This window comes from Sminthopsis crassicaudata, chromosome 3 (assembly GCF_048593235.1).
Source record: "Sminthopsis crassicaudata isolate SCR6 chromosome 3, ASM4859323v1, whole genome shotgun sequence".
NCBI classification, from domain to species: domain Eukaryota; kingdom Metazoa; phylum Chordata; class Mammalia; order Dasyuromorphia; family Dasyuridae; genus Sminthopsis; species Sminthopsis crassicaudata.
In genome coordinates this window covers 648586633-648613733 of record NC_133619.1, presented here as the reverse complement: position 1 = coordinate 648613733, position 27101 = coordinate 648586633, and the positions used below count along the sequence as shown (strand labels likewise).

At 38.1% G+C, this 27101-nt stretch overlaps 1 protein-coding gene across 2 annotated transcripts; it reads right to left on the bottom strand.

Annotated features, from left to right (window-relative positions):
• Nucleotides 1-511: 511 nt before the first annotated feature.
• LOC141565027 (zinc finger protein 571-like) lies at nucleotides 512-27101 on the bottom strand. 2 transcript variants are annotated; one of them, XM_074308011.1, is made up of 5 exons: nucleotides 26429-27101; nucleotides 25602-25731; nucleotides 16154-16280; nucleotides 4142-4300; nucleotides 3674-3744 (listed from the first exon to the last, which is right to left on the bottom strand). In XM_074308011.1, coding segments are annotated over exons 2-5 (321 nt in total). In that variant the 5' UTR covers nucleotides 25635-25731; nucleotides 26429-27101; the 3' UTR covers nucleotides 3674-3742. The 2 variants fall into 2 exon arrangements, with proteins under 2 accessions (XP_074164111.1, XP_074164112.1); XM_074308010.1 differs by having other exon boundaries at nucleotides 512-4300; nucleotides 26429-27099.

Below are 27101 nucleotides of genomic sequence, written 5' to 3'. Positions count from 1 at the left end.
CATTCTACAGGAAGAGCCAGAAAAGGAACTAGAACTGGGGCCTTGTGGTTCCAAACACAACCACTGAACGGCATAAAAAGAGCATACAGAAATTCATGCCATTAACTGATGCTGAGCGAAACAAGCAGAACCAGGAATATGTTGTACACAGTGACAGCAACAATGTATGATGATCAATCAGGAAAGACTCAATTCTTCAGCGATCCAAAGCAATCCCAATAGACTTGGGACAGAAATTGCCATCTGCATCCAGAAAAAGAACTAAGGAGACTCGATGTAGAGCAACTCACTATGTTCCCTTTATTTTTTTTTCTCTCCCAACATAATTCATAAAACAAAATTAAAGAGAAACTTAAAAGCCTAAAAAAAGAAAGAAATTCAAGTTAACAGAAAAATATTTATATAAGGGCTTTTTTAGGGCAGTAAACAAGGTGATCACCAATTACTTGGGGAATGCTGAAGAAATAGTCTATGAATGCTAAGAACGATTGAGGAGTGATGACAAACACGGTTTCATAGAAAAATCATTTCATTTATTTAGTTTATCACACAATAAGAAAGCTGACACACTAAGGAGCTCTATTCAAACCCAATTCAGTATTAATCAGCCCATGATGATTTTATGGTAGACTAAGATTGGTACTAGTTACTCATTAGCTTATATTTACCTAGCCAATCACTTAATAGTATAACTAATTCAAAATTTGAATGGATCATATGGAAATATACATTATGTTAAAAGAGGCTTTTTGTAGACTTCATGCTTATAGAATTGAAATTATTTGCATATCAGGCATGAGGTCAGAACAATGACAGGAACCATCTCTATCCTGTTTCAACCACAGGCCATGTGAGTATGATGGAAAGCCCAGAAATTCCCCTGAAATCTTCTTGGGAAGAGGCTATATGCACTTGCTCAGCCTGATGAATGGCTCATCCATCTCCTGATCACTGAAAGGCCCCACCTTCCCTGGGCCAAGCCAAAGGGGGACATCATCCAGCTTATGACCATCTAGTCAGTGGATAGATTTCCTGCCCTGGTCATCCTGAAACCCTATGGCCCTGGTATCCATATTTTAGCCAAGGCATTTTATAATAACCAATGAAATGCTGTTCTATTGATAGGATAATTTTATCCTTATAAAAATAGAACCCTGAGGCAAGGAAGGGACCTCAGATGGAGAAGAAGGCTTGGTGTCTGCTGGGTCAAAAGGTAGCCAGTGTCCTCTATTAATTTCTGTCTCTGGCTCAGAGCTCTGCATCAATTTCTCCTTTGTGCCGTTCTGAGTGATTTCCCCCTCCCACAATAAGGTGGAATTTGGGATATTTTGGGAGGTGTTTTTGGTTGAATTATCCAATATTTGCAGCCAGTGTTTCTGATAAAGACTTCACTTCTAATGTAGATAAGAGAGGGACAGCTAGGTGGCACAGAGGATAGAATACCAGCCCTGAAGTCAGAAGGAACTGAGTTCAAATCTGACTGCAGACATTTCACACTTCCTAGCTATGTGACCTTGGGGAAGTCACTTAACCCCAAAAGCCTCAGCAAAAAAACAAAAAACAACAAAACCAAATAAAACAGATAAGAGAATTTACTCAAATTATAAGAATATAAGCTATTATTAAAACATTTATTTTCAAAAAATTAAAACTTTGTCAAACGATTAGAAAATGATTACATTCATGAGTTATTTGTTATTGTTGTTTCTTCCCAGTATGGATACTCTGATGTTCAGCATCCTTGGACCTCTCTCATATGAAAGTCTATCTACATTGATTACAATCAACAGGTTTCACTCCACAGGGAATTCTCTGACGTTAAGCAAGTCTGAAAGCTTTGTGAAAGCCTTTCCACATTGATTACATTCAAAAGGTTTCCCTCCAGTGTGGATTCTCTGATGTTTGGCAAGATTGGAACACTTATCAGAAAGTCTTCCTGAATGATTATATTTATAAGGTTTTTCTCCAATATGGATTTTCTGATGTTCAACAAGTTTTCCCTTGTGTGTGAACTCTTTACCACATTAATTGCCTTCAAAAGGTTTCTTTCCAGTATGGATTATCTGATGTTTAGCAAGACTTCTCTTGTATGTGTAAGTCTTTCCACACTGAATACATTTAAAAGGTTTCTCTCCTGTATGGATTCTCTGATGTTCAGTAAGATTAAACAAAGATCTGAAAGCATTTCCACATTGATTACATTTATAAGGTTTCTCTCCATTGTGATTTCTCTGATGTTCTCTAAGACTTCCCTTGCGTCTAAAAGCCTTTCCACATAGATTACATTCAAAAGGTTTCTCTCCAGTGTGGATTCTCTGATGTTCAGCAAGAACATATCTCGTTTTATAAGCTTTTCCACATTGATTACACTGAAAAGGTTTCTCCATAGTATGGCTTTTTTGATGTGTAACAAGAAGGTACCTCATTACAAAAGCTTTCCCACATTGATTACATTCAAAAGGTTTCTCTCCACTATGGAGTCTCTGATGTTGAGAAAGCAGGGAACTATATCTAAAAGCCTTTCCACATTGATTGCATTTAAAAGCTTTCTCAGTAGAGTGGATTTTCTTATGTTTAGTAAGAATAGAACTATATATAAAAGCCTTTCCACAGTGATTACATTCAAAAGGTTTTTCTCCAGTGTGGATTCTCTGATGAACAGAAAGAACAGAACTGTGTCTAAAAGTCTTTCCACATTGATTGCATTCAAAAGGTTTCTCTCCAGTATGAATTCTCTGATGATTAGAAAGACGGAAACGCCGAGCAAAAGTCTTTCCACACTGATTGCATCGAAAAGGTTTCTCTCCAGTGTGCATCCTTTGATGATTAGAAAGAAGGTAACGGGATGAAAACGTCTTTTCACATTGATTGCATACAAAAGGTTTCTCTCCAGTGTGGATTCTCTGATGTTGAACAAGCTTGGAAGAGTAATAAAAAGCCTTTCCACATTGATTACATTCAAAAGGTTTCTCTCCAGAGTGGATTCTCTGATGTTCAGCAAGAAGGTACTTCATTTTGTAAGCTTTCCCACACTGATTACATTTAAAAGGTTTCTCTCCAGTATGGTTTCTCTGATGTTCAATAAGCTGGTACTTCATTATGTAAGCTTTCCCACAATGAATACATTTATAAGGTTTGTCTCCAGTGTGGATTCTCTGATGTCGAGCAAGCCTGGAAGGGTAACGAAAAGACTTTCCACATTGATTACATTCAAAAGGTTTCTCTCCAGTGTGGCTTATCTGATGCTCAACAAGTTTTGCCTTGTTTCTGTAAGCTTTTCCACACTGATTACATTCAAAACGGTTTTCTTTTTCTCCAGGATGGATTTTCTCATGTAAAGCAAGATTGGAACTGCATGCAAAAGCCTTTCCACATTGATTACATTTATAAGGTTTTATTCCAGTATGGATTCTCTGATGTAAAGCAAGACTGGAACTCCATCGAAAAGACTTTCCACATTGATTACATATAAAAGGTTTTTCTCCAGTGTGGATTCTGTGATGGTTAGCAAGACTATACCTGTATGCAAAAGCCTTCCCACATTGATTACATTCAAAACGTTTTGTTCCATTGTGGGTACTCTGATGTTTACAAAAATTAGACATTTGTGAGAAAGTCTTCTCACATTCATTACACTTATAAACCACTTGTGTATGAATCTTCTGAGAGTTATCAATATCTGAGTTCCAACCAAAGGTCTTCCCACAGTCACCAAATGCATGTCTTTTCATTCCAGAGTCAACTCTACAATGGTAAGGAAGAGATGAATGATGGGATGAGATTGCTTCACATTCACTATACTTCTCAGGTTGCTTTCTTGTGTGAATTTGCTGATGAGTAATGAGCTTAGAGGTCTGACTCAAGGCCTTCCCAACTTCATTACTTCCACAAAACATTTCCCCATTATCATTTTTCTGATGTCTAATGAGGTCTGAACTCCTACTGAAGGACATTTCACCTTGAGTACCTGGATTGATTTGTATTTCAGCAGACTTCTCCTGGGAATGAAAAAGCTCTACCTGTTCAGGAAAACATTTCTGATATTCACTATCCAAAAGCCAGTTATTCCCTGAGCCCATTTTCTTACAATGACTTAGGAAAGAAGATTGCCTGAATCTCTTTCTGATTTCATCCAACTCACAGTCATTCTTTGAATTATCTCCTTGGATGTTAGAGGCATGGATTTTCCTCAAAGTTAAGGCACAGAGACCATCCTTTTTTAATCTTTGCAGGTCACGTTCTTCCACAAAAATCCCCAGCTTTCTACTCATCTCATTCCATTCAATCTTGGGCTCCACATCTGAAGAAAAATAACCATCAAAAACAGAAGTACAAAATGGTATGCATAGATAATTAAAAGCAACAGCAAGGCTTATTTAAGACTTATGTGGCTCCTGACTTTCTCATCACCAACCTCAATAGAATAAAACGTCATGAATATATTCCTGTAGCAAAAACTGGCATTCCATAGACCTTTTTTCTGTAAGGAGAAGAGAATATACGTGATGTGAAAGTGACCAAGAAGGTGTTCACCACAGAGTATTGCTCCCATCAGAGACTTATACACTCCAAGCTGAACATTCACCTTCAACAGAAAAGGCAATCACAAGACAAGATGCCTACCAGACTGATTGTCAACAGATTAGAGTGATTCTCCATGGGAGAACAGTTCATTTTTAACTTGGAGGGAGACACAGGCTTTGCAACATTTCATCAGAAAAGGACTGGGGCAGTGTTCAGAGATTTGATGTACACAACCACATTTACTCATCTAGGTCAGAACACTTGGAAATATCCAAATGGATCTGCTGAATATGATGAGGAAATTCAGATGGTACAAAATAAAATGACAGAACTCTGCAGTGCCTGCAAGTAAGTTACTTGTTTGCTGTCTTGGGAAGGGGAGAGCAAAGGGAGGGAGAGAGAAAAAAAATCTAGAACTCAAACCTTATAGAAATGAACATTGAGATGGACAGAAACAACTACACCCAGAGAAGGAACACTGGGAATTGAATGTAAAATATTAGCACTACTGTCTATCTACCCAGGTTACTTATACCTTCGGAATCTAATATTTAACGTGCAAAAGAAAATTGGATTTACACAAATATATTGTATCTAGGTTATACTGTAACACATGTAAAATGTATGAGATTGCCTGTCATCTAGGGGAGGGAGTGGAGGGAGGGGAAAATCTGGAAAAATGAATACAAGGGATAATGTTATAAAAAAAAAATTACTTATGCATATATACTGTCAAAAAATGTATAATTATAAAATTAATTTAAAAAAAGAATTTCACACACACACACACACACACAAAAGAAATGAACATTGAGAACTATGTTTACATGTGATTAGAAAAAAATAAAACATTATTAATGGAAAACAAAAAGAATTCCTTTAGGTTAATGCCAATCTCATGCTGCTATTCAACTATGTACTCTCATCTACTATATATATATGTATGTATATATATATATATGTATGTATATATATGTATGTATGTATATATATGTATATATATATATGTATATATATAATATATAATCTTGTCTGGAAGCAAGTGTCAAACCAAATCGAAATAATCTAATTCCTTCAGTTTTTGGCTCCTGAGCTGCAAAATGAGTGCTTTGGAGAGCTCCTTAAAGATATCCTTCAGGGTAACTCTCTATGGCTCCATGGCTATATCTTCCTGGCTGCTAATCTTAAACAAGAAGAAAATGATGGTGGTCAAAACTTGTGAATCCATTCTGGATATTACTTGTAATGTTCTGTTGTCTCCAGAAACTGCGGATCGCTCTCTGGGAGGAGATCTGCTGTCATTAACTGCCGCCAATTCTGACCTCGTGTAGAGCCACCTCAGGTCTGGCCCAGCCAGACAAGACTCTCTTCTCCAGAGAGCCACTCCAAGTCTGACCTAGAGCAGAGACTCTTCTTCCTCTCTCTAGTGTCGCCCTCTTTTATCCTCCCAGAGAATGGGCGTGGGATAACGCAAGGGCTTCTTGGGAAAAATTACTTCAACCAATGAACTTGCTCCTCCTAAGCATGTAACCTCCTCCCCAGGAGTTCACAGAAGTAAAACTCCCAGTAAAGGCCAGAACTAGAGAATTGTTAAGTACCCAGTTAGCACTTAATAAGAACCTAATATCTCATTATCTCATTAGCAATTAGTAAGAACCTAACAATTACTGATTTTTTTCTCCCTGAAAGTACTTAAGAAATCAGTCAGAGAAGGGAAGACAGGGCAAGTTTCATAGAGATGGTTTGATATGACCTGGGTAGGATTTAGAGAAGTGGCTCCAGGAACAGTAAGAAAATGGAGGCTTCACTGACAATAACAATTCCTGGCTCTTTTCTTTTTTTCATGAGGAGGATGAACATTTCAACACCCACAGGTGCTTATGTTTGAGAAGAAAGAATCTTCCCATCTGGGGAGATGTGGCTTACTTCTGCTGCGAATTTGTTTATATAGGCCCTTCTTCCCAACCTAAAGACCCAAATGGTGTCTGAACCTACTTCTTTCACAAAGCTTTCTGTGACTACCCTGGCAGAGACTGACCTTTTTTTTCTTGGTCTTCATTCCTAGCCTTGAGACACCTCATGTATGTTGGTTAAATTTCTACACAGTATTCTTGTTTTCCCAATTAGATTATGAGGAGCTCAAGGACAGGGATCATGATTAATATTTCTCTTGCACTACCCATAATGCTTTACAAACTATTTTGTCCATAGTGGAGTGCTCAAACACAGCTTGATTAATAAGTGATTTAAAATTCAGGGAATAAAATGAATTTTGAAACTTAAAAAAATAAAAAAAGACAGACCATGGATAACCAGTAGTGAAGCCACTGACTATTTACCTCAGGTTGCACTCAATCCCTCTCAAACCATTACTCAATTGATGGACATCCCTGCTATTTACAAGTATTTATACCCAAGAGAGCTACAAGAATATTTTAAAACGTAGAAGTTTTTCCTCCTTTTTCCTTAATCAACTTGAATATTAGAACTAATAGTGGTATTTCTAGGAAAAAGGGGAAACACAATTTGATAACCCTCTGGACATAATTCCACATTGTACTCCAAAATGGATGGATCAATTCACACTGATAATTACTTAGTGACCCAAATTTTCCATATCCTATCCAACATTTGTCACTTTTTCCTTCTATCATTGCAGGTGATGTAATAGATAATAGATACAATCATATCTCAAAGCTGCTTTAATTTTCATTTCTGTAATAAACCATGATTTAGAACATAATTCCAGATTATACTCCAAAATGGATGGATCAATTCACACTGATAATTACTTAGTGACCCAAATTTTCCATATCCTCTCCAAAATTTGTCACTTTCCTCTTCTATCATCACAGGTGATGTAATAGATAGTAGATAAATTCATATCTCAAAGCTGCTTTAATTTGCATTTCTGTAATAAATCATGATTTAAAAAGTGTTCCCATATGCAAATACTTTTGATTTTATCAGAAACTACTTGGCCCTAACCTTTGAGCACTTGTTACCTAGGAAATGACTCATTCTTTTACATTTGAAAGAGAAATTGCATCTAAAATAGCTGTTAAAAAATAAAATATTTGGTGTCTATGTGCCAAGACAAATGCAAATCTGTAATACACAATTACAAAAAGCTTTTCACAAAATGAAGTCAGATGTAAACACATGGAAAGTATCAACTACTCATGATTATACTGAGCTAATAAAATTAAAATAGCTCATATTTATTTACTTTTCCAGTGCCATACAACCAAACTGCCAAAAATTATTTTATATAACTAGAAAAAATACTAACAAATTTCATCTGGAAAAACAAAAGGTCAAAAGTATCAAGGGAATTAATGAAGACAAAAATGCAAATGATGATGGTCTAGCAGTACCAGACCTAAAATTATTTTAAAGCAACAATCATCAAAGTATCTGGTACTGACAGAGGAATTGAGTAGTATATCAAGTGGAACAACTTAGATATGCAATAATCAATAATTATAGTACTTCACTCTTTGACAAACGCAAAGACTCCAACTTCTGGCATAAGAACTCACTATTTGATAAAAACTGCTAGGAACACTGGAAAATACTGTGTCAGAAATTCAACATGGATCTATATCTCAATCTCTAGTAAAATAAGATCAATATATGTACACGATTTAGGAACAAAGGGTGATAACATAAGCAAATTATGAGAGCAAGGATAGTTTTCCTATCAGAACTGTGGAGAAGAAAGGAATTTATGGTCAAAGGAGAATGAGAGGCCTTCATGAAATGCAAAATGGATCATTTTGACTACATTAAATTAAAATCTTTGGTATAATCATATGTAAAGGGGATAAACTGGAACCATTTCCAATAAGATCAGGAGTGAAATAAGGTTGCCCACTATCACCATTACTATTCAATATTGTATTAGAAATGCTAGCTCCAGCAATAAGAATTTAGAAAGAGATTAAAGGAATTAGAGTAGGTCATGAAGAAACCAAATTATCACTCGTGGCAGATGATATGATGGTATACTTAGAGAATCCCAGAGATTCTTCTAAAAAGCTATTAAAAATAATCCACAACTAATTATGAATACATCCAGCCATTCTGGAGAATGATTTGGAACTATGCTCAAAAAGTTATCAAACTGTGTATAACCTTTGATCCAGCAGTGTTACTACTGGGCTTATATCCCAAAGAGATCTTAAAGAAGGGAAAAGGACCTGGATGTGCAAGAATGTTTGTGGCAGCCCTCTTTGTAGTGGCCAGAAACTGGAAACTGAGTGGATGCCCATCAATTGGAGAATGGCTGAATAAATTATGGTATATGAATATTATGGAATATTGTTCTGTAAGAAATGACCAACAGGATGATTTCAGAAAGGCCTGGAGAGACTTACATGAACTGATGCTGAGTGAAATGAGCAGGACCAGAAGATTATTATATAATTCAACGACAATAATATATGGTAATCAATTCTGATAGACGTGGCCTTCTTCAACAATGAGATGAACCAAATCAGTTCCAATAGAGCAGTAATGAACTGAACCAGTTACGCCCAGCGAAAGAACTCTAGGAGATGACTATGAACCACTACGCAGAATTCCCAATACCCCTATTTTTGTCTGCCTGCACTTTTGATTTCCTTCACAGGCTATTTGTACACTATTTCAAAGTCCGATTCTTTTTATACAGCAAAATAACTGTTTGGACGTGTATACATATATTGTATTTAATTTATACTTTAACATATGTAACATGTATTGGTCAACTTGCCATCTTGGGGGGGGGAGTGGAGGGAAAGAGGGGAAAAATTGGAACAAAAGGCTTGGCATTTGTCAGTGCTGTAAAATTACCCATGCATATATCTTGTAAATAAAATGCTATATATAACAAAATTATAATAATCCACAACTTTAGCTAAGTTGCAGGATACAAAATAAATCCACATAAATCCTCAGCACTTTTATAAATCACCAACAAAATCCAACAGCAAAAGCTACAAAGAAAAATTCCATTCAAAATAACTTTGATAGCATAAAATATTTGGGAATCTATCTGCTAAAGTAAAGTCAGGAATTATATGAGCAAAACTACAAAACACTTTCCACACAAAGTCAGATTTAAACAATTGGAAAAACATTAAGTGCTCTTGGGTAAGCCGAGCAAATATAATAAAGATGACAATACGCCCTAAACTAATCTATTTATTTAGTGCTGTACCAATCAGACTCCCAAGAAACTATTTTAATAACCTAAAAAAAGTAACAACAAAATTCAGATGGAAGAACAAAAAGTCAAGAATTTCAAGGGAATTAATGAAAGAAAAAAAAAACAAAAAAAAAATGAAGGCAGCCTAGCAGTACTACATCTAAAACTATATTATAAAGCAGTGGTCACCAAAACCATTTGGTATTGTCTAAGAAATGGAGTAATCAATGGAATAGGTTATGTTCACAGGACAAAATAGTCAATGACTATAGCAATTTAGTGTTTGACAAACCCAAAGATCCCAACTTTTGGGATAAGAATTCATCATTTGACAAAAACTACTGGGAAAACTGGAAATCAGTATGACAGAAACTAGGTATGGACCCACACTTAACACCACATACCAAGATAACATCAAAATGATTTCATGATTTAGACATAAAGAACGAAATTATAAATAAATTAGAAGAATATAGGATAGTTTACCTCTCAGACTTGTGGAGGAGGTAGGAATTTGTGACCAAAGAAGAATTAGAGATCATTATTGATCACAAAATAGAAAACTTTATTTATATCAAATTAAAAAGTTTTTGTATAAACAAAACAAATACAAACCAGATTAGAAGGGAAGCAATAAACTGGGAAAACATTTTTACAATTAAAGGTTCTGATAAAGGCCTCATTTCCAAAATATATAGAGAAGTAATTCTAATTTATAAGAAATCAAGCCATTCTCCAATTGATAAATGGTCAAAGGATATGAAGAGACAATTTTCAGATGATGAAATTGAAACTATTTCTACTCATATAAAAGAGTGTCCCAAATCACTACTGCTCAGAGAAATGCAAATTAAGACAAATCTGAGATGCCACTACACAATTGTCAGATTGGCTAAGATGACAGGAAAAGATAGTGATGAATGTTGAAGGTGATGTGGGAAAACTGGGACACTGATGCATTGTTGGTGGAGTTTTGAATGGATCCAGTCATTCTGGAGAGCAATTTGGAATTATGCTCAAAAAGTTATCAAACTGTGCATACCCTTTGACCCAGCATTGCTGCTATTGGGATTATATCCCAAGGAAATACTAAAGAAGGGAAAGGGACCTGTATGTGCCAAAATGTTTGTGGCTCTTTTTGTTGTAGCTAGAAACTGGAAGTTTAATGGATGCCCATCAATTGGAGAATGGTTGGGTAAATTGTGGTATATGAAGGTTATGGAATATTGCTCTGTAAGAAATGACTAGCAGGAGGAATACAGAGAGGCTTGGAGAGACTTACATCAACTGATGCTGAGTGAAATGAACAGAACCAGAAGATCACTGTACACTTCAATGTTGTATGAAGATGTATTCTGATGGAAGTGGATATCTTCAACATAAAGAAGATCCAACTCACTTCCAGTTGATCAATGATGGACAGAAATAACTACACCCAGAGAAGGAACACTGGGAAGTGAATGTAAATTGTTAGCACTACTGTCTATCTACCCAGGTTACTTATACCTTCGGAAGCTAATACTTAATGTGCAACAAGAAAATGGTATTTACACACATATATTGTATCTAGGTTATATTGTAACACATGTAAAATGTATGGGATTACCTGTCATCGGGGGGAGGGAGTGGAGGGAGGGAGGGGATAATTTGGAAAAATGAATACAAGGGATAATATTATAAAAAAAAAATAAATTAAAAAAAAAAAAAGAAGGGAAGCAATAAACTGGGAAAACATTTTTTACAATTAAAGGTTCTGATAAAGGTCTCATTTCCAAAATATATAGAGAAGTAACTCTAATTTATAAGAAATCAAGCCATTCTCCAATTGATAAATGGTCAAAGGATATGAAGAGACAATTTTCAGATGATGAAATTGAAACTATTTCTACTCATATGAAAGAGTGTCCCAAATCACTACTGATCAGAGAAATGCAAATTAAGACAACTCTGAGATACCACTACACAATTGTCAGATTGGCTAAGATGACAGGAAAAAATAGTGATGAATGTTGAAGGTGATGTGGGAAAACTGAGACACTGATGCATTGTTGGTGGAGTTTTGAATGGATCCAGTCATTCTGGAGAGCAATTTGGAATTATGCTCAAAAAGTTATCAAACTGTGCATACCCTTTGACCCAGCCATACTACTACTGGGCTTATATCCCAAGGAAATACTAAAGAAGGGAAAGGAACCTGTATGTGCCAAAATGTTTGTGGCAGCTCTTTTTGTTGTAGCTAGAAACTAAAAATTGAATGGATGCTGATCAATTGGAGAATGGTTGGGTAAATTGTGGTATATGAATATTATGGAATATTATTGTTCTGTAAGAAACGACCAGCAGGATGAATACAGAGAGAGGTTTGGAGAGACTTACATCAACTGATGCTGAGTGAAATGAGCAGAACCAGGAGATCATTGTACACTTCAACAACAATACTGTATGAGGATGTATTCTGATGGAAATGATAGATATCTTCAACAAAGACACATTTCAGTTCCAATTGATCAATGATGGACCGAATCAGCTACACCCAAAAAAGGAACACTGGGAAATGAATGTGGACTACTTGTATTTTTGTTTTTCTTTCCAGGTTATTTTTACCTTCTGAATCCAATTGTTCATGTGCAATAAGAGAACTGTACGAATCTACACATATATATTGTGTTTTAACATGTATGATACTGCCTGCCATTTAGGGGAAGAGGCAGAGGCAGGGAAGGGAAAAGTTGGAATAGAAGTGAGTGAGAGTGACAATGTTAAAAAATTACCCACGATTATGTTGTGTCAATAAAAAGCTATAAGTAAAAAAAAAAAACAAAAAACTTTGGCATTAAAAAACCAATGTGACCAAGCTTAAAAGGGAATCAGAAAGGGGCAAAAATTTTTTACACCAATGTTTCTGTTAAAGGCTTCATCTCTAAAATAACATTTAAGTCATTCCCCAACTGACAAATGGGTAAAGGATATGAACAGACAGTTTTCAGATGAAGGGGGAAAAAAGCCAGATATGCTCATGAAGAAATGCCCTAAATTACGGCTGATTAGAGAAACGGAAAATGAAACAACTCTGAGGTGCCACTTCACACCTCAGATTGGCTAAGAGGTCAGGAAAGGATAATGACAAATGTTGGAGGGGATGTGGGAAATTGGGACACCGATCCATTGTGCTGTGAAATGATCCAACTGCTCTGGATGACAATTTGAAACTCTGCCCAAAGGACTATCAAACTGCATTCCCTTCGATTCAGCAATGGAACTACTGGGTGTGTATCAAAAAGAATCACAAAAGAGGGAAAAGGAGCCACATGTGCAAAAATTTTTGTAATACTTTTTTTTTTGTGTGTGGTGGCAAAGAACTGGAAAATCAGTAAATGCCCATCAATTGGGGAATGGCCAAATAAGTTTTGATATATGAAAGTAATGGAATATTATTTATCTATAAAAATGATAAACAGGCTGATTTTATAAAGGTCTGGAAAGATTTAAATGAAGTGATACTGAGTGAAAAAAGTAGAACCAGGATAACATTGTATATGGCGATAGCAAGATTCTGTGATGATTAATCATAATAGACTTGGTTCTTCTTAGAGATTCATTAATCAAAGTTCATCCCAATAAATTCTGAGTGGAAAACATCCATCCACATCTGCAGAGAAAACTATGGAGACTGCATGTAAACTAATACATGCTACATTCACTTTTGTTTTATCTTCTGGTTTTCCCCATTTTTTAGTTTTAGTTTTTGTTTTGTTTTGTTTTGTTTTTTCCTGAGGCTGGGGTTAAGTGACTTGCCCAGGGTCACACAGCTAGGAAGTGTTAAGTGTCTGAGACCAGATTTGAACTCCGGTCCTCCTGAATTCAAGGCTGTAGTTTTTTGTTTTTTGTTTTTTTTTAATAATAGCTTTTTATTTTTCAAAAAACATGCAAAGATTGTTTATGACATTCTCCCTTGCACAGCTTTCTGTCCCCACATTTTTTTTTTCTTTCCCTTCCATCATCCCTCTCCCTTAGAAGGAAGTAATCCACTTTATGTTAAACAATTGTAATTCTTTTCTACATATTTCCACATTTATCATGCTGCAGAAGAAAAATCAAACCAAAAAAGAAAAAGAAAATGAAAAAAAGAAAAAAAAAAAGCTTGCAATGACAAAAAATGTGAAAATATAATGTTATGAACCATATTCAGTTCCCACAATCCATTTTCTGGATGTAGAAGGCTCTCTGTCTCCATCACAAGTCTATTAGAATTGGCCTCAATCACTTCATTGTTGAAAAGAGTCCCAGCTATCAGAATAATTTTGTTGTTGCTATATACATTGTTCTCTTGGTTCTCCTTGCTTTACTCAGCATTGGTTTATATAAGTCTCTCCAAGCTTTCCTGAAATCACCCTGCTGATTATTTCGTATGAACAGTCACTCACTTTCCAGTTTGTTGCCACTACAAAAAGGGCTGCCATAAATATACATCTGGAGAAAGTTAAAATTTTAACAAATATACCATTATCACTTTTGCCGACAATTATTTTAGCCAAGATGAGAAGTGTAAAATGACATCAAGATTGTTTGAATTCACATCTCTCAATTATGATCAATAATAACTTACAATGTGCATACCCTTTGACCCAGCAGTGTTTTTACTGGGCTCATTTCCCAAATAGATCTTAAAGGGACCCACATGTGCATAAATGTTTGTGACAGCCCTCTTTGTAGTGGCAAGAAACTGGAAACTAGGTGGATGCCCATCAGTTGGAGATTGGCAGAATAAATTGTGATACATGAATGTTATGGAATATTGTTGTTCTGTAAGAAAAGAACAGCAAGATGATTTCAGAGAGCCCTGAACTGATGCTAAGTGAAATAAACAGAACCAGGAGGATATTGTACATGACAACAACAAGATTATACAATGGACATGGCTTTCTTCAACAATGAGATGATTCAAACCAGTTCCAATGGCCTTGTGATGAAGAAAATCATCTGCACCCAGAGGGAGGACAATGGAAACTGAATACAGACCACAGCATAGTATTTTCACTCTTTTTGTCGTTGTTTGCTTGCATTTTATTTTTTCTCATTTTTTATAACCTTTTTGATCTGATTTTTCTTGTGAAGCAAGATAATTGTATAAATATGAATACACATATGGGATTTAACATATATTTTTAACATGTTTAATATATATTAGATTACTTGCCATCTGGGAGACCAGATGAGGAGGCGTAATTTGGAACACAAGGTTTTGCAAGGGTCACTGTTGAAATGTTATCCATGCATATGTTTTAAAAATAAAAAGCTTTACTTTTAAAAAAGAACAAAATATCAAGAATATCAAAGGGAAAACATCAAAATATGAAAGGAAAGAAGAGAAAAAAAATTTAGAACACTTTTTTCATATGATTTCAAAATGTTTGGATTTCTTTAGTTGAAAACTGCCTGTTCTTATCCTCTTAATCATCTGTCAATAGAATGACTCATTTTCTTTCAGATTTTTACAAAGATTTTTGTATCTATGAAGCAGGAGAACTCTAAGAAAAAGTCTAGAAAGTTCTTTAAAATTTTCTGCTTTCCTTCTAATCTTAGGTACATTGCTTATATTTGTACAAAATTTTTATTTAGAGTAATCAAAATTATCCATATCACACTTCATTCTTTTCTCTATCTCTTGTATATTCATAAATTCTTAACATTTCCATAAATGAATTATGTACTATGATCTATGAGCTTTAAATTTTCTTGTAATAACTCCATTTATAAACATTTTGACTGGATCTTGATAAAAGTTATAAATCATTGGTCTAGGCCCACTTTCCATCACACTTTTCATGTTTCCCTGCAATTTTTAGCAATTAAGGAATCCTCAGCCTCTGCATTTTTCAAATGCAAGGGTAATTATTTGATGCTACAAAATCTATGTCTACTCTATTCCAGTAATTTGCTTTTCTATTTCTTAGCCAGTATGCACTAGATTTGATAATTTAATACACTTTATGATCTGGTTCTGCTAAATCTCTTCCCTTTGCATGACTTTTCATTACTTCAACATTCTTGACATTTTGATCTCTCAAATAAATTCTTTGTTTTTATCTAATTGAGTAAAATCAGTTTTTAGTAATTCGAATGGGACAATCAAATTGGAAAGAGAAGGTACTTTAGGTAAAATCGTCCCTCTCTTTAAACTTCTTGTCCTTCCTCTGACAGTGAATCCACACCTTTTGTCTCTGCAGCCACTGGACGAACAGTAACTGATTCCATTTGAAAAGGCTACAAGGCAAGGCCACAGTAGATGGAAAGTTGAGGTACACCGAGGTCTTTGCTCTGCACACAGCTCCTAAGGCTAAGATGTACCAGAGCAGAGATTGGGGATCCACTCTCTCTGGCTTGTACTGATTTTGGCCTGACCATTAAAACCAAGAAAAGAAAGGAAATGGTTCTTACCCAGGGACAGCAAATTCTGGACATTCTCCAGTGTGACCTCCTTGTACAGCTCCTTCTGAAAAGGATCCAAGAGCCCCCACTCCTCCTCAGTGAAGTCCACCACCACATCCTTGAAGGTCACCAACTCCTAAACCATCAACAATCACTTGATTTACAAGCCATTCTCCAATTGATAAATGGTCAAAGGATATGAACAGACAATTTTCAGATGATGAAATTAAAACTATTTCCACTCATATGAAAGAGTGTTCCAAATCACTATTGATCAGAGAAATGCAAATTAAGACAACTCTGAGATACCACTACACACCTGTCAGATTGGCTAAGATGACAGGAACAAATAATGATGAATGTTGGAGGGGATGTGGGAAAACTGGGACACTGATGCATTTTGGTGGAGTTGTGAAAGAATCCAGCCATTCTGGAGAGCAATCTGGAATTATGCCCCAAAAGTTATCAAAATGTGCATATCCTTTGATCCAGCAGTGCTACTATTGGGCTTACATCCCAAGGAAATACTGAAGAGGGGAAAGGGACCTGTATGTGCCAAAATGTTTGTGGCAGCCCTTTTCATAGTGGCTAGAAACTGGAAAGTGAATGGATGTCCATCAATTGGAGAATGGTTGGGTAAATTATGGTATATGAATGTTATGGAATATTATTGTTCTGTAAGAGGAGGAATACAGAGAGGCTTGGAGAGACTTACATCAACTAATGCTGAGTGAAACGAGCAGAACTAGGGGATCATTATACACTTCAACAATGATACTGTATGAGGATGTATTCTGATGGAAGTGGAAATCTTCAACATAGAGAAGAGCTAATCCAATTCCAATTGATCAATGATGGACAGAATCAGCTACACCCAAGAAAAGGAACACTGGGAAATGAATGTAAACTGAGAGCATTGTTTTTTTGTTTTGTTTTGTTTTGTTTTATTTCTCTTCCCAGATTATTTTTACCTTGCAAATACAATCCTTCCTTTGCAACAACAACAACAACAACAAAATTCGGTTCTGCACATATATATTGTACCTAGGATATACTATAAGATATTTAATATGTATGGGAATGCCTGCCATCTAGGGGAGGGGGTGGAGGGAAGGAGGGGAAAAACTCGAAACAGAAGGGAGTACAAGGGATAATGTTGTTAAAAAAAAAAAAATTTACCTGTGCATATGTACTGTCAAAGAAAATGTTATAATTATAAAAATTAATAAAAAAATTTAAAAAACAAAACAAAAAAAATCACTTGATTTAGAGCTGACATTCCAGAATTTATCTGGTCCAACCCTCACCAACACAGAAGAGGAAACTGAGGCACAGATGGAATTGTTCTAAAAGTCACATGACCTTTATGACTGTCGCAGCCAACACTAGGAATTAGGCATTAGGAGCCCAATGGATTATGGAGAAAAGCTTTTTCTATCTGAAGTGCTAATTATATTGTAATCATAAGATCTGGAAAAATGTGTTTTACAATGCTTGTGATGGAATTAGGAAATAGATTTGGGCTGTATCAGTGAAATATGTGCAGGAGAAAGAGATGATGAGAAATGCTATGACGAGTTGGGTGGAAGTTGAAAATTATTTTATATTCTGAGGGGTGGAAATGAAAATTGAGTAAAGAACAAAGAAAAAAAAGAATGATTTGCTAAGTTTCTTTAAAGTCTAAAATATTCGTAATTAGATGAAAGCAAGAGAAGTATCCTAGAGATATAATACTCTCAATATGTCCATGATGGAGTGGTATGAGAAAGCTTCCAGTCAAGCCAAGTTCCAGTCTTACACTGAAAGGCTGAGGTGACACTGAGTAGGATAGGTCATGGCCAGAATGATCTGCTGTCTTTGATGATTGCCTGCACTTGTTTATGGAACATATTCATTCATTTCATTATTGAATTACTGAAACAGAAGTACAGTTGGGGGTGGGGGAGGAGAGTTTACTTCCTTCTTTTAAAAACTGTGTTATTTCATCAACCCAGGTTGAAAATTGAGCAAATGCATAAGGGAGACACTGATAGTTTATTCCTGAAAAAGAAATGGTTTCAACATCATGTAAGAGTTCTAGAACACTGGAGATCCAGAATTGATAAAGGAATAAGAAGCACACTCACGGTTCTCACACAAGAGAGGGCTCCCCACTTTGCCCACGCTTGATCCCCTGAAAGGCATTATTCCCCAAGCTGCTACCTGGAGGACCAGGGCTTGACAAGCATATCTGCCAGTTGATGCCCTTCCATTTCATTTTCTTCCAAAATCCGGCAGAATGATAAGATTTGCTTTTTCAAGAGTTCTTTTTGCAAAGCCCTTCTCTTTCTTGCAGATAAAAACGTTCTTCACTTTTTGTGCCATTTTCATTTTGTGTAAAATGTCTGACTCATTTACTTGTATATTTCACTTTTAGCTTCCACTCTGATTATTATTGAATTTGTGAGCAATTAAAGAAAAAAATTGCTCTTGTTTCCTCTATTCCAAGTTTTTTAATAACAACTGTATTCAAGGAAAAGGGTTCCACTGTGAAAAAAATCTGCGTTGAGTTGAGACTGCATGAGCTCAAACATGTTACAACCATAGATGAACTATCAGGTAGAATTTGAGGATTCTCCTAAACTACTCTATTACATTTATATTTACACACACACACACACACACACTTTTTTGCTGAGACAATTGGGATTAAGTGTCTTGCCTGGGGTCACATAGCTAGGAAGTGTTAAGTATTTGAGGCCAAATTTGAACTAAGTCTACCTAACGTCAGGGCTGGTCCTCTATCCATTCCACCATCTATCTGCCTGTACATTACATTTTTTTAAAAATTAATTTTATATTTATATATTTTGACAATATATATGCATTTTTTATAACATTATCCCTTGTATTCATTTTTCCAGATATTCCCCTCCCTCCCTCTACTCCCTCCCCTAGATGACAGGCAATCTCATGCATTTTACATGTGTTACAGTATAACCTAGATACAATATATGTGTGTAAATACCATTTTCTTGTTGCACATTAAGTATTGGATTCTGAAGGTATAAGTAACCTGGGTAGATAGACAGTAGTGCTAACAATTTACATTCACTTCCCAGTGTTCCTTCTCTGGGTGTAGCTGTTTCTGTCCATTTTTGATCAGCTGAAAATGAGTTGGATCTTCTTTATGTTGAAGATATCCACTTCCATCAGAATACATCCTCATACAGCATTGTTGTTGAAGTGTATAGTGATCTTCTGGTTCTGCTCATTTCACTCAGCATCAGTTCATGCAAACTTCTCCAAGCCTTTCTGAACTCATCCTGCAGCTCATTTCTTACAGAGGAATAATATTCCATAACCTTCATATACCATAATTTACCCAACCATTCTCCAATTGATGGACATCCATTCATCTTCCAGTTCCTAACCACTACGAAAAGAGCTGCTACAAACATTTTGGCACATACAGGTCTCTTTCCGCTCTTTAGTATTACTTTGGGATATAAGCCCAATAACAGCAATGCTGGATCAAAGGGTATGCACAGTTTGATAACTTTTTGGGTATAGTTCCAAATTGTTCTCCAGAATGACCGGATTCTTCCACAACTCCACCAACAATGTATCAGTGTCCCAGTTTTCCCACATCCCCTCCAACATTCATCATTATTTGTTCCTGTCATCTTAGCCAATCTGACAGGTGTGTAGTGGTATCTCAGAGTTGTCTTAATTTCCATTTCTCTGATCAATAGTGATTTGGAACACTCTTTCATATGAGTGGATATAGTTTCAATTTCATCATCTGAGAATTGTCTGTTCATATCCTTTGACCATTTATCAATTGGAGAATGGTTTGATTTCTTATAAATTAGGATTAATTCTCTATATATTTTGGAAATGAGACCTTTACCAGAACCTTTAACTGTAAAAATATTTTCCCTATTTGTTACTTCCCTTCTAATCTTGTTTGAATTAGTACTGTTTGTACAGAAACTTTTTAGTTTGATGTAATCAAAATCTTCTATTTTGTGATCAATAATGATCTCCAGTTCTTCTCTAGTCATAAATTCCTTCCTCCTCCACAGGTCTGAGAGGTAGACTATTCTCTGTTCCTCTAATCTATTTATTATCTCATTCTTTATGCCTAAATCATGGACCCATTTTGATCTTATCTTGGTATATGGTGTTCAGTGTGGATCCATATCTAATTTCTGCCATATGAATTTCCAGTTTTCCCAACAGTTTTTTTCAAATAATGAATTTTTATCCCTCATGTTGGTATCTTTGAGTTTATCAAACACTAGATTGCTATAGTTGTACCCTTTTGTCCTTTGTACCTAATCTGTTCCACTGATCGACTGGTCTATTTCTTAGCCAATACCAAATGGTTTTGGTGATTGCTGCTATATAATATAGCTTTAGATCTGGTATACCTAGACCACCTTCATCTGACTTTTTTTTCATTAATTCCATTGAAATTCTCGACCTTTTATTCTTCCATATGAACTTTGCTGTTATTTTTTCTAGGTCACTAAAATAGTTTCTTGGGAGTCTGATTGGTATAGTACTAAATAAATAGATTAGTTTGGGGAGTATTGTCATCTTTATTATATTCGCTTGGCCTATCCAAGAGCACTTAATGTCTTTCCAATTATTTAAATCTGACTTTATTTTTGTGGCAAGTGTTTTGTTATTTTGCTCAAATAATTCCTGACTTTTCTTTGGTAGATGGATTCCCAAATATTTTATACTCTCAACATTTGTTTGGAATGGAATTTCTCTTTGTATCTCTTGCTGTTGCATTTTGTTGGTGATGTATAAAAATGCTGAGGATTTATGTGGATTTATTTTGTATCCAGCAACTTTGCTAAAGTTGTGAATTATTTCTAATAACTTTTTATTAGAATCTCTGGGGTTTTCTAAGTATACCATTATATCATCTGCAAAGAGTAACAGTTTGATTTCCTCATTACCTACTCTTATTCCTTTAATCTCTTTCTCGACTCATTGCCGAGACTAACATTTCTAATACAATATTGAATAGTAATGGTGATAGTGGGCAACCTTGTTTCACTCCTGATCTTACTGGGAAAGGTTCCAGTTTATCTCCATTGCATATTATGCTTACTGACGGTCGTAAATATATGCTCCTGATTGTTCTAAGGAATAGTCCATTTATTCCTATACTTTCAAGCATTTTTAGTAAGAATGGATGTTGGATTTTATCAAATGCTTTTTCTGCATCTATTGAGATGTACATTACATTTTTTAGACAATGAGTCAAGGCTGTAAAGATTTAGAAGACCTGGATTAGTCCCAAAGTATCTACATGCTAAAGACTAAACAACTTCCTAGATAAGGAGAATTTATAGTTTCCTTTGTACATCTGCTAACAGAATTGTTATTACTATTAACTTTAAAGCAAAATAGACAATCTACAAAACACTTTTCACACAAATAAAGTCAGATCTAAACTATTGGAAAAGTATAAGGTGCTCTTGGATAGGTCTAATATAATAAAGATGACAATACTACCTAAACTAATCTATTTATTTAGTGCTATACTGTTAAGAGACAGGTCAATTCCTAGAGAGCCTCCACAACTGTGGACCATAACATCTAAAGGAGGTGCAAGGTTGCCTTTGCTGACACAGGTGTTGTGGACTAGGTATGAGATAAATTGGAGGCAGAGGGAATAGGAGAGAGGTCAGAGAACAGCAACTGCCTCTCAGTCTCCTTGTACCATCCTCTCACAAGAGGAGATCCATTCTGATGCTCTGGATTGGATCTCCAGCAGCCACTGTCAGGTGGCTTCCATGTATTCCAAAAGCTCCTGTGTATTCCAACACTATACCAATCAAACTCCCAAGAAACTATTTTAATGACCTAGAAAAAATAACAAAATTCATCTGGAAGAACAAAATGTCAAGAATTTCAAGGGAACTAATGGGGGGGAGGGGGAAAAAAGGCAAATGAAAGTGGCCTAGCTGTACCTGATCTAAAACTATATTATAAAGCAGTGGTTACAAAAACCATTTGGTACTGGCTAAGAAATAGAATACTTGAACATTGAAAAACAATCAATGACTATAGTAATCTAGTGTTTGACAAACCTAAACACCCCAGCTTTTCAATTAAGAACTCACAATTTGGCAAAAAAACTGTTGGGAAAATTAGAAACTAGTATGGCAGAAACTAGGGTTTGACCCACACCTAACACCATATACCAAGATTAAGGTCGAAATGGGTTGATGATCTAGACATAAAGAATGGTATTATAAGCAAATTAGAAGAACATAGGATCTGTGCAGGAGGAAAGAACTTGTGACCAAAGAAGAACTAGAGATCAGTATTGACCACAAAATAGATAATTTTGTTGATAGTAAGTTAAAAAGTTTTTGTACAAACAAAACTAATGCAGACAAGATTAGAAGGGAAGTAACAAACTGGGAAAACATTTTTATAGTTAAAGATTCTGATAAAGGCCTCATTTCCAAAATATATAATTAACTACAATTTATAAGAACTCAAGCCATTCTCCAATTGACAAATGGTCAAAGGATATAAACAGGCAATTTTCAGATGAAGAATGTGAAACTACTTCTAGTCATATGAAAAGGTGCTCCAAATCACTATTGATCAGAAAAATTCAAATTAAAACAACTCTGAGATACCACTATACACTTCTTAGATTGGCTAAGATGACAACAAAAAAATAATGATGAATGTTGGAGGAGATGTGGGAAAACTGGGACATTGATACATTATTAGTGGAACTGTAAATGGATCCAGTCATTCTGGAGAGCAATTTGGAACTATCCTCAAAAAGTTATCAAACTGTGCATACCCTTTGACCCAGCATTATTTCTAATGAGCTTACATTTCAAAGAGATCTTAAAGGAAGGAAAGGGATCCACATGTGCAAAAATGTTTGTGGCCAGAAACTGGAAACTGAGTGGATGCCCATCAAGTGGAGAATGGCTGATCAGTTATGGTCTATGAATGTTATGGAATATTATTGTTCTGTAAGAAATGACCAGCAGGATGAATACAGAGAGGCTTGGAGAGACCTACATGAACTGATAGTAAGTGAAAAGAGCAGAACCAGGAGATCATTGTACACGGCAATAACGAGACTATATATGATCAATTGTGATAGATGTGGCTCTCATCAACAATGAGATGATTTAAACCAGTTCTACTTGCTCAGTGATGAAGAGAGCCATATGCACCCAGAGAGAGGACTGTGGGAACTGAGTGTGGACCACAACATAGCATTTTCATGCTTTCTGTTGATGTTTGCTTGCATTTTGTTTTCCTTCTCAGGTTTTTTTTTTTTTTCCTAGATCCAATTTTTCCAGTGCAGCAAGATGACTGTATAAATATGTATACATATGTTGGATTTAACATATATTTTAACATATTTAGCATCTATTAGACTACCTGCCATCTAGGGTAGGGGGTGGGGAGGAAGGAGGGAAAATTTTGTAACTGAAAGTTTTGCAAGGGTCAAAGTTGAAAAATTACCCATGCATATGTTTTGTAAATAAAAAGCTTTAAATAAAAAAAAAAAAAAAACACAAATACAAAAAATGTGCAAAATAGACCTATTTGCCTGTATAAATTTGAAACATTGCTTAATACATGTTTCAACAGTGTAATTCTTCTATGCTCCCAGAAAAGCATCAGTTCACTGAGGCCCACAGGATTCCTTATTTCCACAGGACCCACCTTTCTGAGCAAACTTTGCCTAGGACTTGTCTGCTCTGTGGAAGCCCTGAGGGGAAAAAGCACCCCTTTTTCTTGAGATAACGGTCTTCTAAAAATGCACAGCTGTGCTTCTACTCCCCAGGTAGGTTTGAGTCTGAAGCTCAGAGAGGTCATTGGGATGACCTATGCTCTCCCTGACTCCTTCTCAAAGGATCTTGGAAGCCATTTTTAAGAGATAACTCCCTACTTCCCTCAGCTCTCAGCCCACTCAGAAGTCCTGCTCTCCTGACTAGGGAGACTCCTCAATGGCACCAACCTTCACCATCACACCCAGTGCTGATGTCTGGCCATCTTTAAGTCACTCTAACACAATCTCTTTCCAAAGCCTTTAATCTAGCATGTGGGCTTTTAAAATGTGAATTGTTAAGAAAACCTAACTCCACTTGATTCTAAATATCAATATACTCAATGTCCTGTATATTAATATTATATTTAATTTGTACTTTAATATATTTAACATGTATTGGTCAACCTGCCATCTTAAGGATGGGGTGGGGGGAAGGAGGGGAAAAATTGGAACAAAAGGTTTGGAAATCATCAATGCTGTAAAATTACCCATGCATATAACTTGTAAATAAAAAGCTATAATAAATAAACAAATATATATGTGTATATGTGTATCTATATATATTCAATGTCCCCTTCATTATATTCCTTCTGCCAAACCCTTTCAGAAAATTCATGGACTCACTTCCAGAGCAAATGTTGAGTCACTCCAGGACTAATGAAGCAGCTACAGTTGTCCTTGGCCTGGGCTATGGAGCTATGGGAAAAACCTCTGTACACACCTTTCTAACTCTAAATGCACAGACCAACATGTTTTTTTCTTTTCTGAATAATGTCCCTTTTCCTTTCTCTGTGTCCTAACCAGATCTCACCCAGAGCTTGTGAGTCTGGATACAAGACAAAACCCGTGGCTCAGGAGAAGAGACTATGTCTCTGTCAACAGCCACTCATGGAAAGTGTCAGGCTCCTAAGGGGACAAATAAAGCCCAGGTCAGTGTCTGGTGGATCCCGAGCTCCCTTACCCTGGGCGTGCCCAGCACGGGCCCTGAAGATTCTCACAAGGGGATCACAGAGCATCATGTTTCCATGGCTCCTGGCAGATGCCACAGAAGCAGCGCCCAAAGCCCGGCCAGGCTTCCCCCACCTTCCTCCCCTCCTCCTCCTGGACCAGGGACTCTGGGCCCTGGCTGAGCCTCGCCCAGGCCCCTCCATCCCCTAACTCTGGCATCCAGGGCCTTCTGTCCTCCTGGGAAAGTCCTCCCTCCTCCCCTGGGCCTCCCGGCCTCCTTCCCATCTCAGCTTCTGCAGAACAGAGACTTTCCTGGTCCCCAAAGTGGTGGCGCCTCCCATCTCCCCCTCCCCCTGCAGGTCTGCTAGGGACACAGCTGATGAGACGTTTGTACCAAACCGGGCTGTTAGCTCAGGGAGGGCAGGGGCCATGTTTTATCCTTCCTTTGCCTCCCCAGGAGGTTGGCACAGTGCTTGGCACCGGGAGCCATCCTCAATGCTCACTGACGGGTGGAGAGACCTGGCAAAGGAGAGGGACTCAGAGAGCCCTGGGGGCAGCCGTGTGGCTGAGGGGGCAGGAAATGGGCAGTGCCAGGGGGACATGCTAGGGAGCCCTGCCTCTGACAGGAGGAAGCTTCCTGGGCTCCCCCCCCCCCCATGCTGCTCAGCTCCGGGGAGGGACCGCACTCACCTGGCACGAGGGGCTCCGGCTGCCGGGGGCCATGGCTCTGGTTCCCGGCTTGGGTCCTCTGCCCGCCGGGCTGGGTCCTCAGAGTCAGAGAATGGGCTTTGAGCCTTCTTTACCCAGGCTGGATGCTGACCTGCCCACAATGAGAGACAGAGAGAGAGCTCTTGGGACCTAAGCCACATGAAGTCAAGATCACGGGACCTTCAACGGAACCTCTGAAGGGCTGGTGATCCTGGCCAAGCCCTGGGATTCCTGCCTCGGTTTCCCCATCTGTAACATAGGCCCCCCCCACCTCCCAACAGACCCAGGAACCCAGAGAGGGAAAAAGACCAGGGGGCAGAGCTGGATGGGAGGCCAGAGGCACCCCTCCTCCACCAGGACAGTCCTCCAGGCAGGTGGAGAGGCTGGGGAAACGAGCAGTAAGCTGCCCGTAGAGAGCGCTTGCTGAGTGCCCTGCCAGGTATTCAGTGCTTTACAGATCTCACGGGGAGGAAGAGAAGGGGGGGGCTGCTCTCATCCCCTTTTCACACAGGGGGAACCTGAGCAAAAACTTGAGCTCCCCTCAAGTGGACACTGGACCCTGAAGTCCCCGCGAGAAGCCCACGCCAATCCAGAGATGCCAAACTCGGCCCCTCCCCCACCTCCGCCCAAGCAGGTGAGATCACTCGGGGCCACTGCCCCTCCCCCACACCCGCGGCAGCTACACCCCCACAACCTCCATTCCGAGACTCGCACCCCCGCGGTGCTACTCCATTCTGCACGGCTCGCACACTCCGGCACCCCCTCTTGCACGCGCACCCCCACACTCGGACCCTGCCACGGGAACTGACCCCAACTACGTCCCTGCGTGAAGGTGAAGGGAGGTGAAGCTTAAGACAGGGGAGGGAGAGGGACAGGGGGCAAACTCCGAGGCCGCGCGTGCGCCCTGACGCCCCTACTCCCCTCCCCGACTCACCCGGCACAGAATTGAACCAACCTCCCAAACCAGGAAGCCGCGCCTGCGCACCAGGAGACTCCCAGCATTCCCCGGAGTTCGACAACCCGGGCGGGGCGTGAGGGCCCCGGGAGGCATTCTGTCCGGCCTGGGGCTCCCCGGGTGGGGAGGGGTCGTGACGTCATTCTCCTCCTGGTCTGGTCCCTCCCTCAACCCCCACCTTTTTCCTACTAACGGTTCGGAGCGACCCTTGGCAATGTAAGCTCCTGGGAGGCACGGTCCGCCCTCTGATTGGCGCCCAGAATACGGGATTGTGATAAGCACACAGGTGGCACCTAATGAATGCGCACAGGCTCTGATGACAGGTGCTCTCCTCGGGCCATTCTCACAGACAGGGAAACTGAGGCAGATCCTGAGAGCAGACTCGAGTCCTCCTGGAAATGCTCCGAAGCCTCTTGTGTTTAGGGGCGCAGGAGTGCCCCCCAGGAGTCAGGAGATGGACTGACGGGAGCAGAATGCGGGGCGGCAGCCAGGGGGCTCTGATTTGGCCTCAGCCCTGGACCCTTCCC

Coding starts and splice junctions, on each gene's coding strand:
- LOC141565027 (XM_074308010.1), bottom strand. CDS start 25,634: ATGGCCCCCGGCAGCCGGAGCCCCTCGTGCCAG. Junction 16,281..25,601: donor GCCGGAGCCCCTCGTGCCAG/GTGAGTGCGGTC, acceptor TTGATGGTTTAG/GAGTTGGTGACCTTCAAGGA. Junction 4,301..16,153: donor CCAGAATTTGCTGTCCCTGG/GTAAGAACCATT, acceptor ATTTTTCTTCAG/ATGTGGAGCCCAAGATTGAA.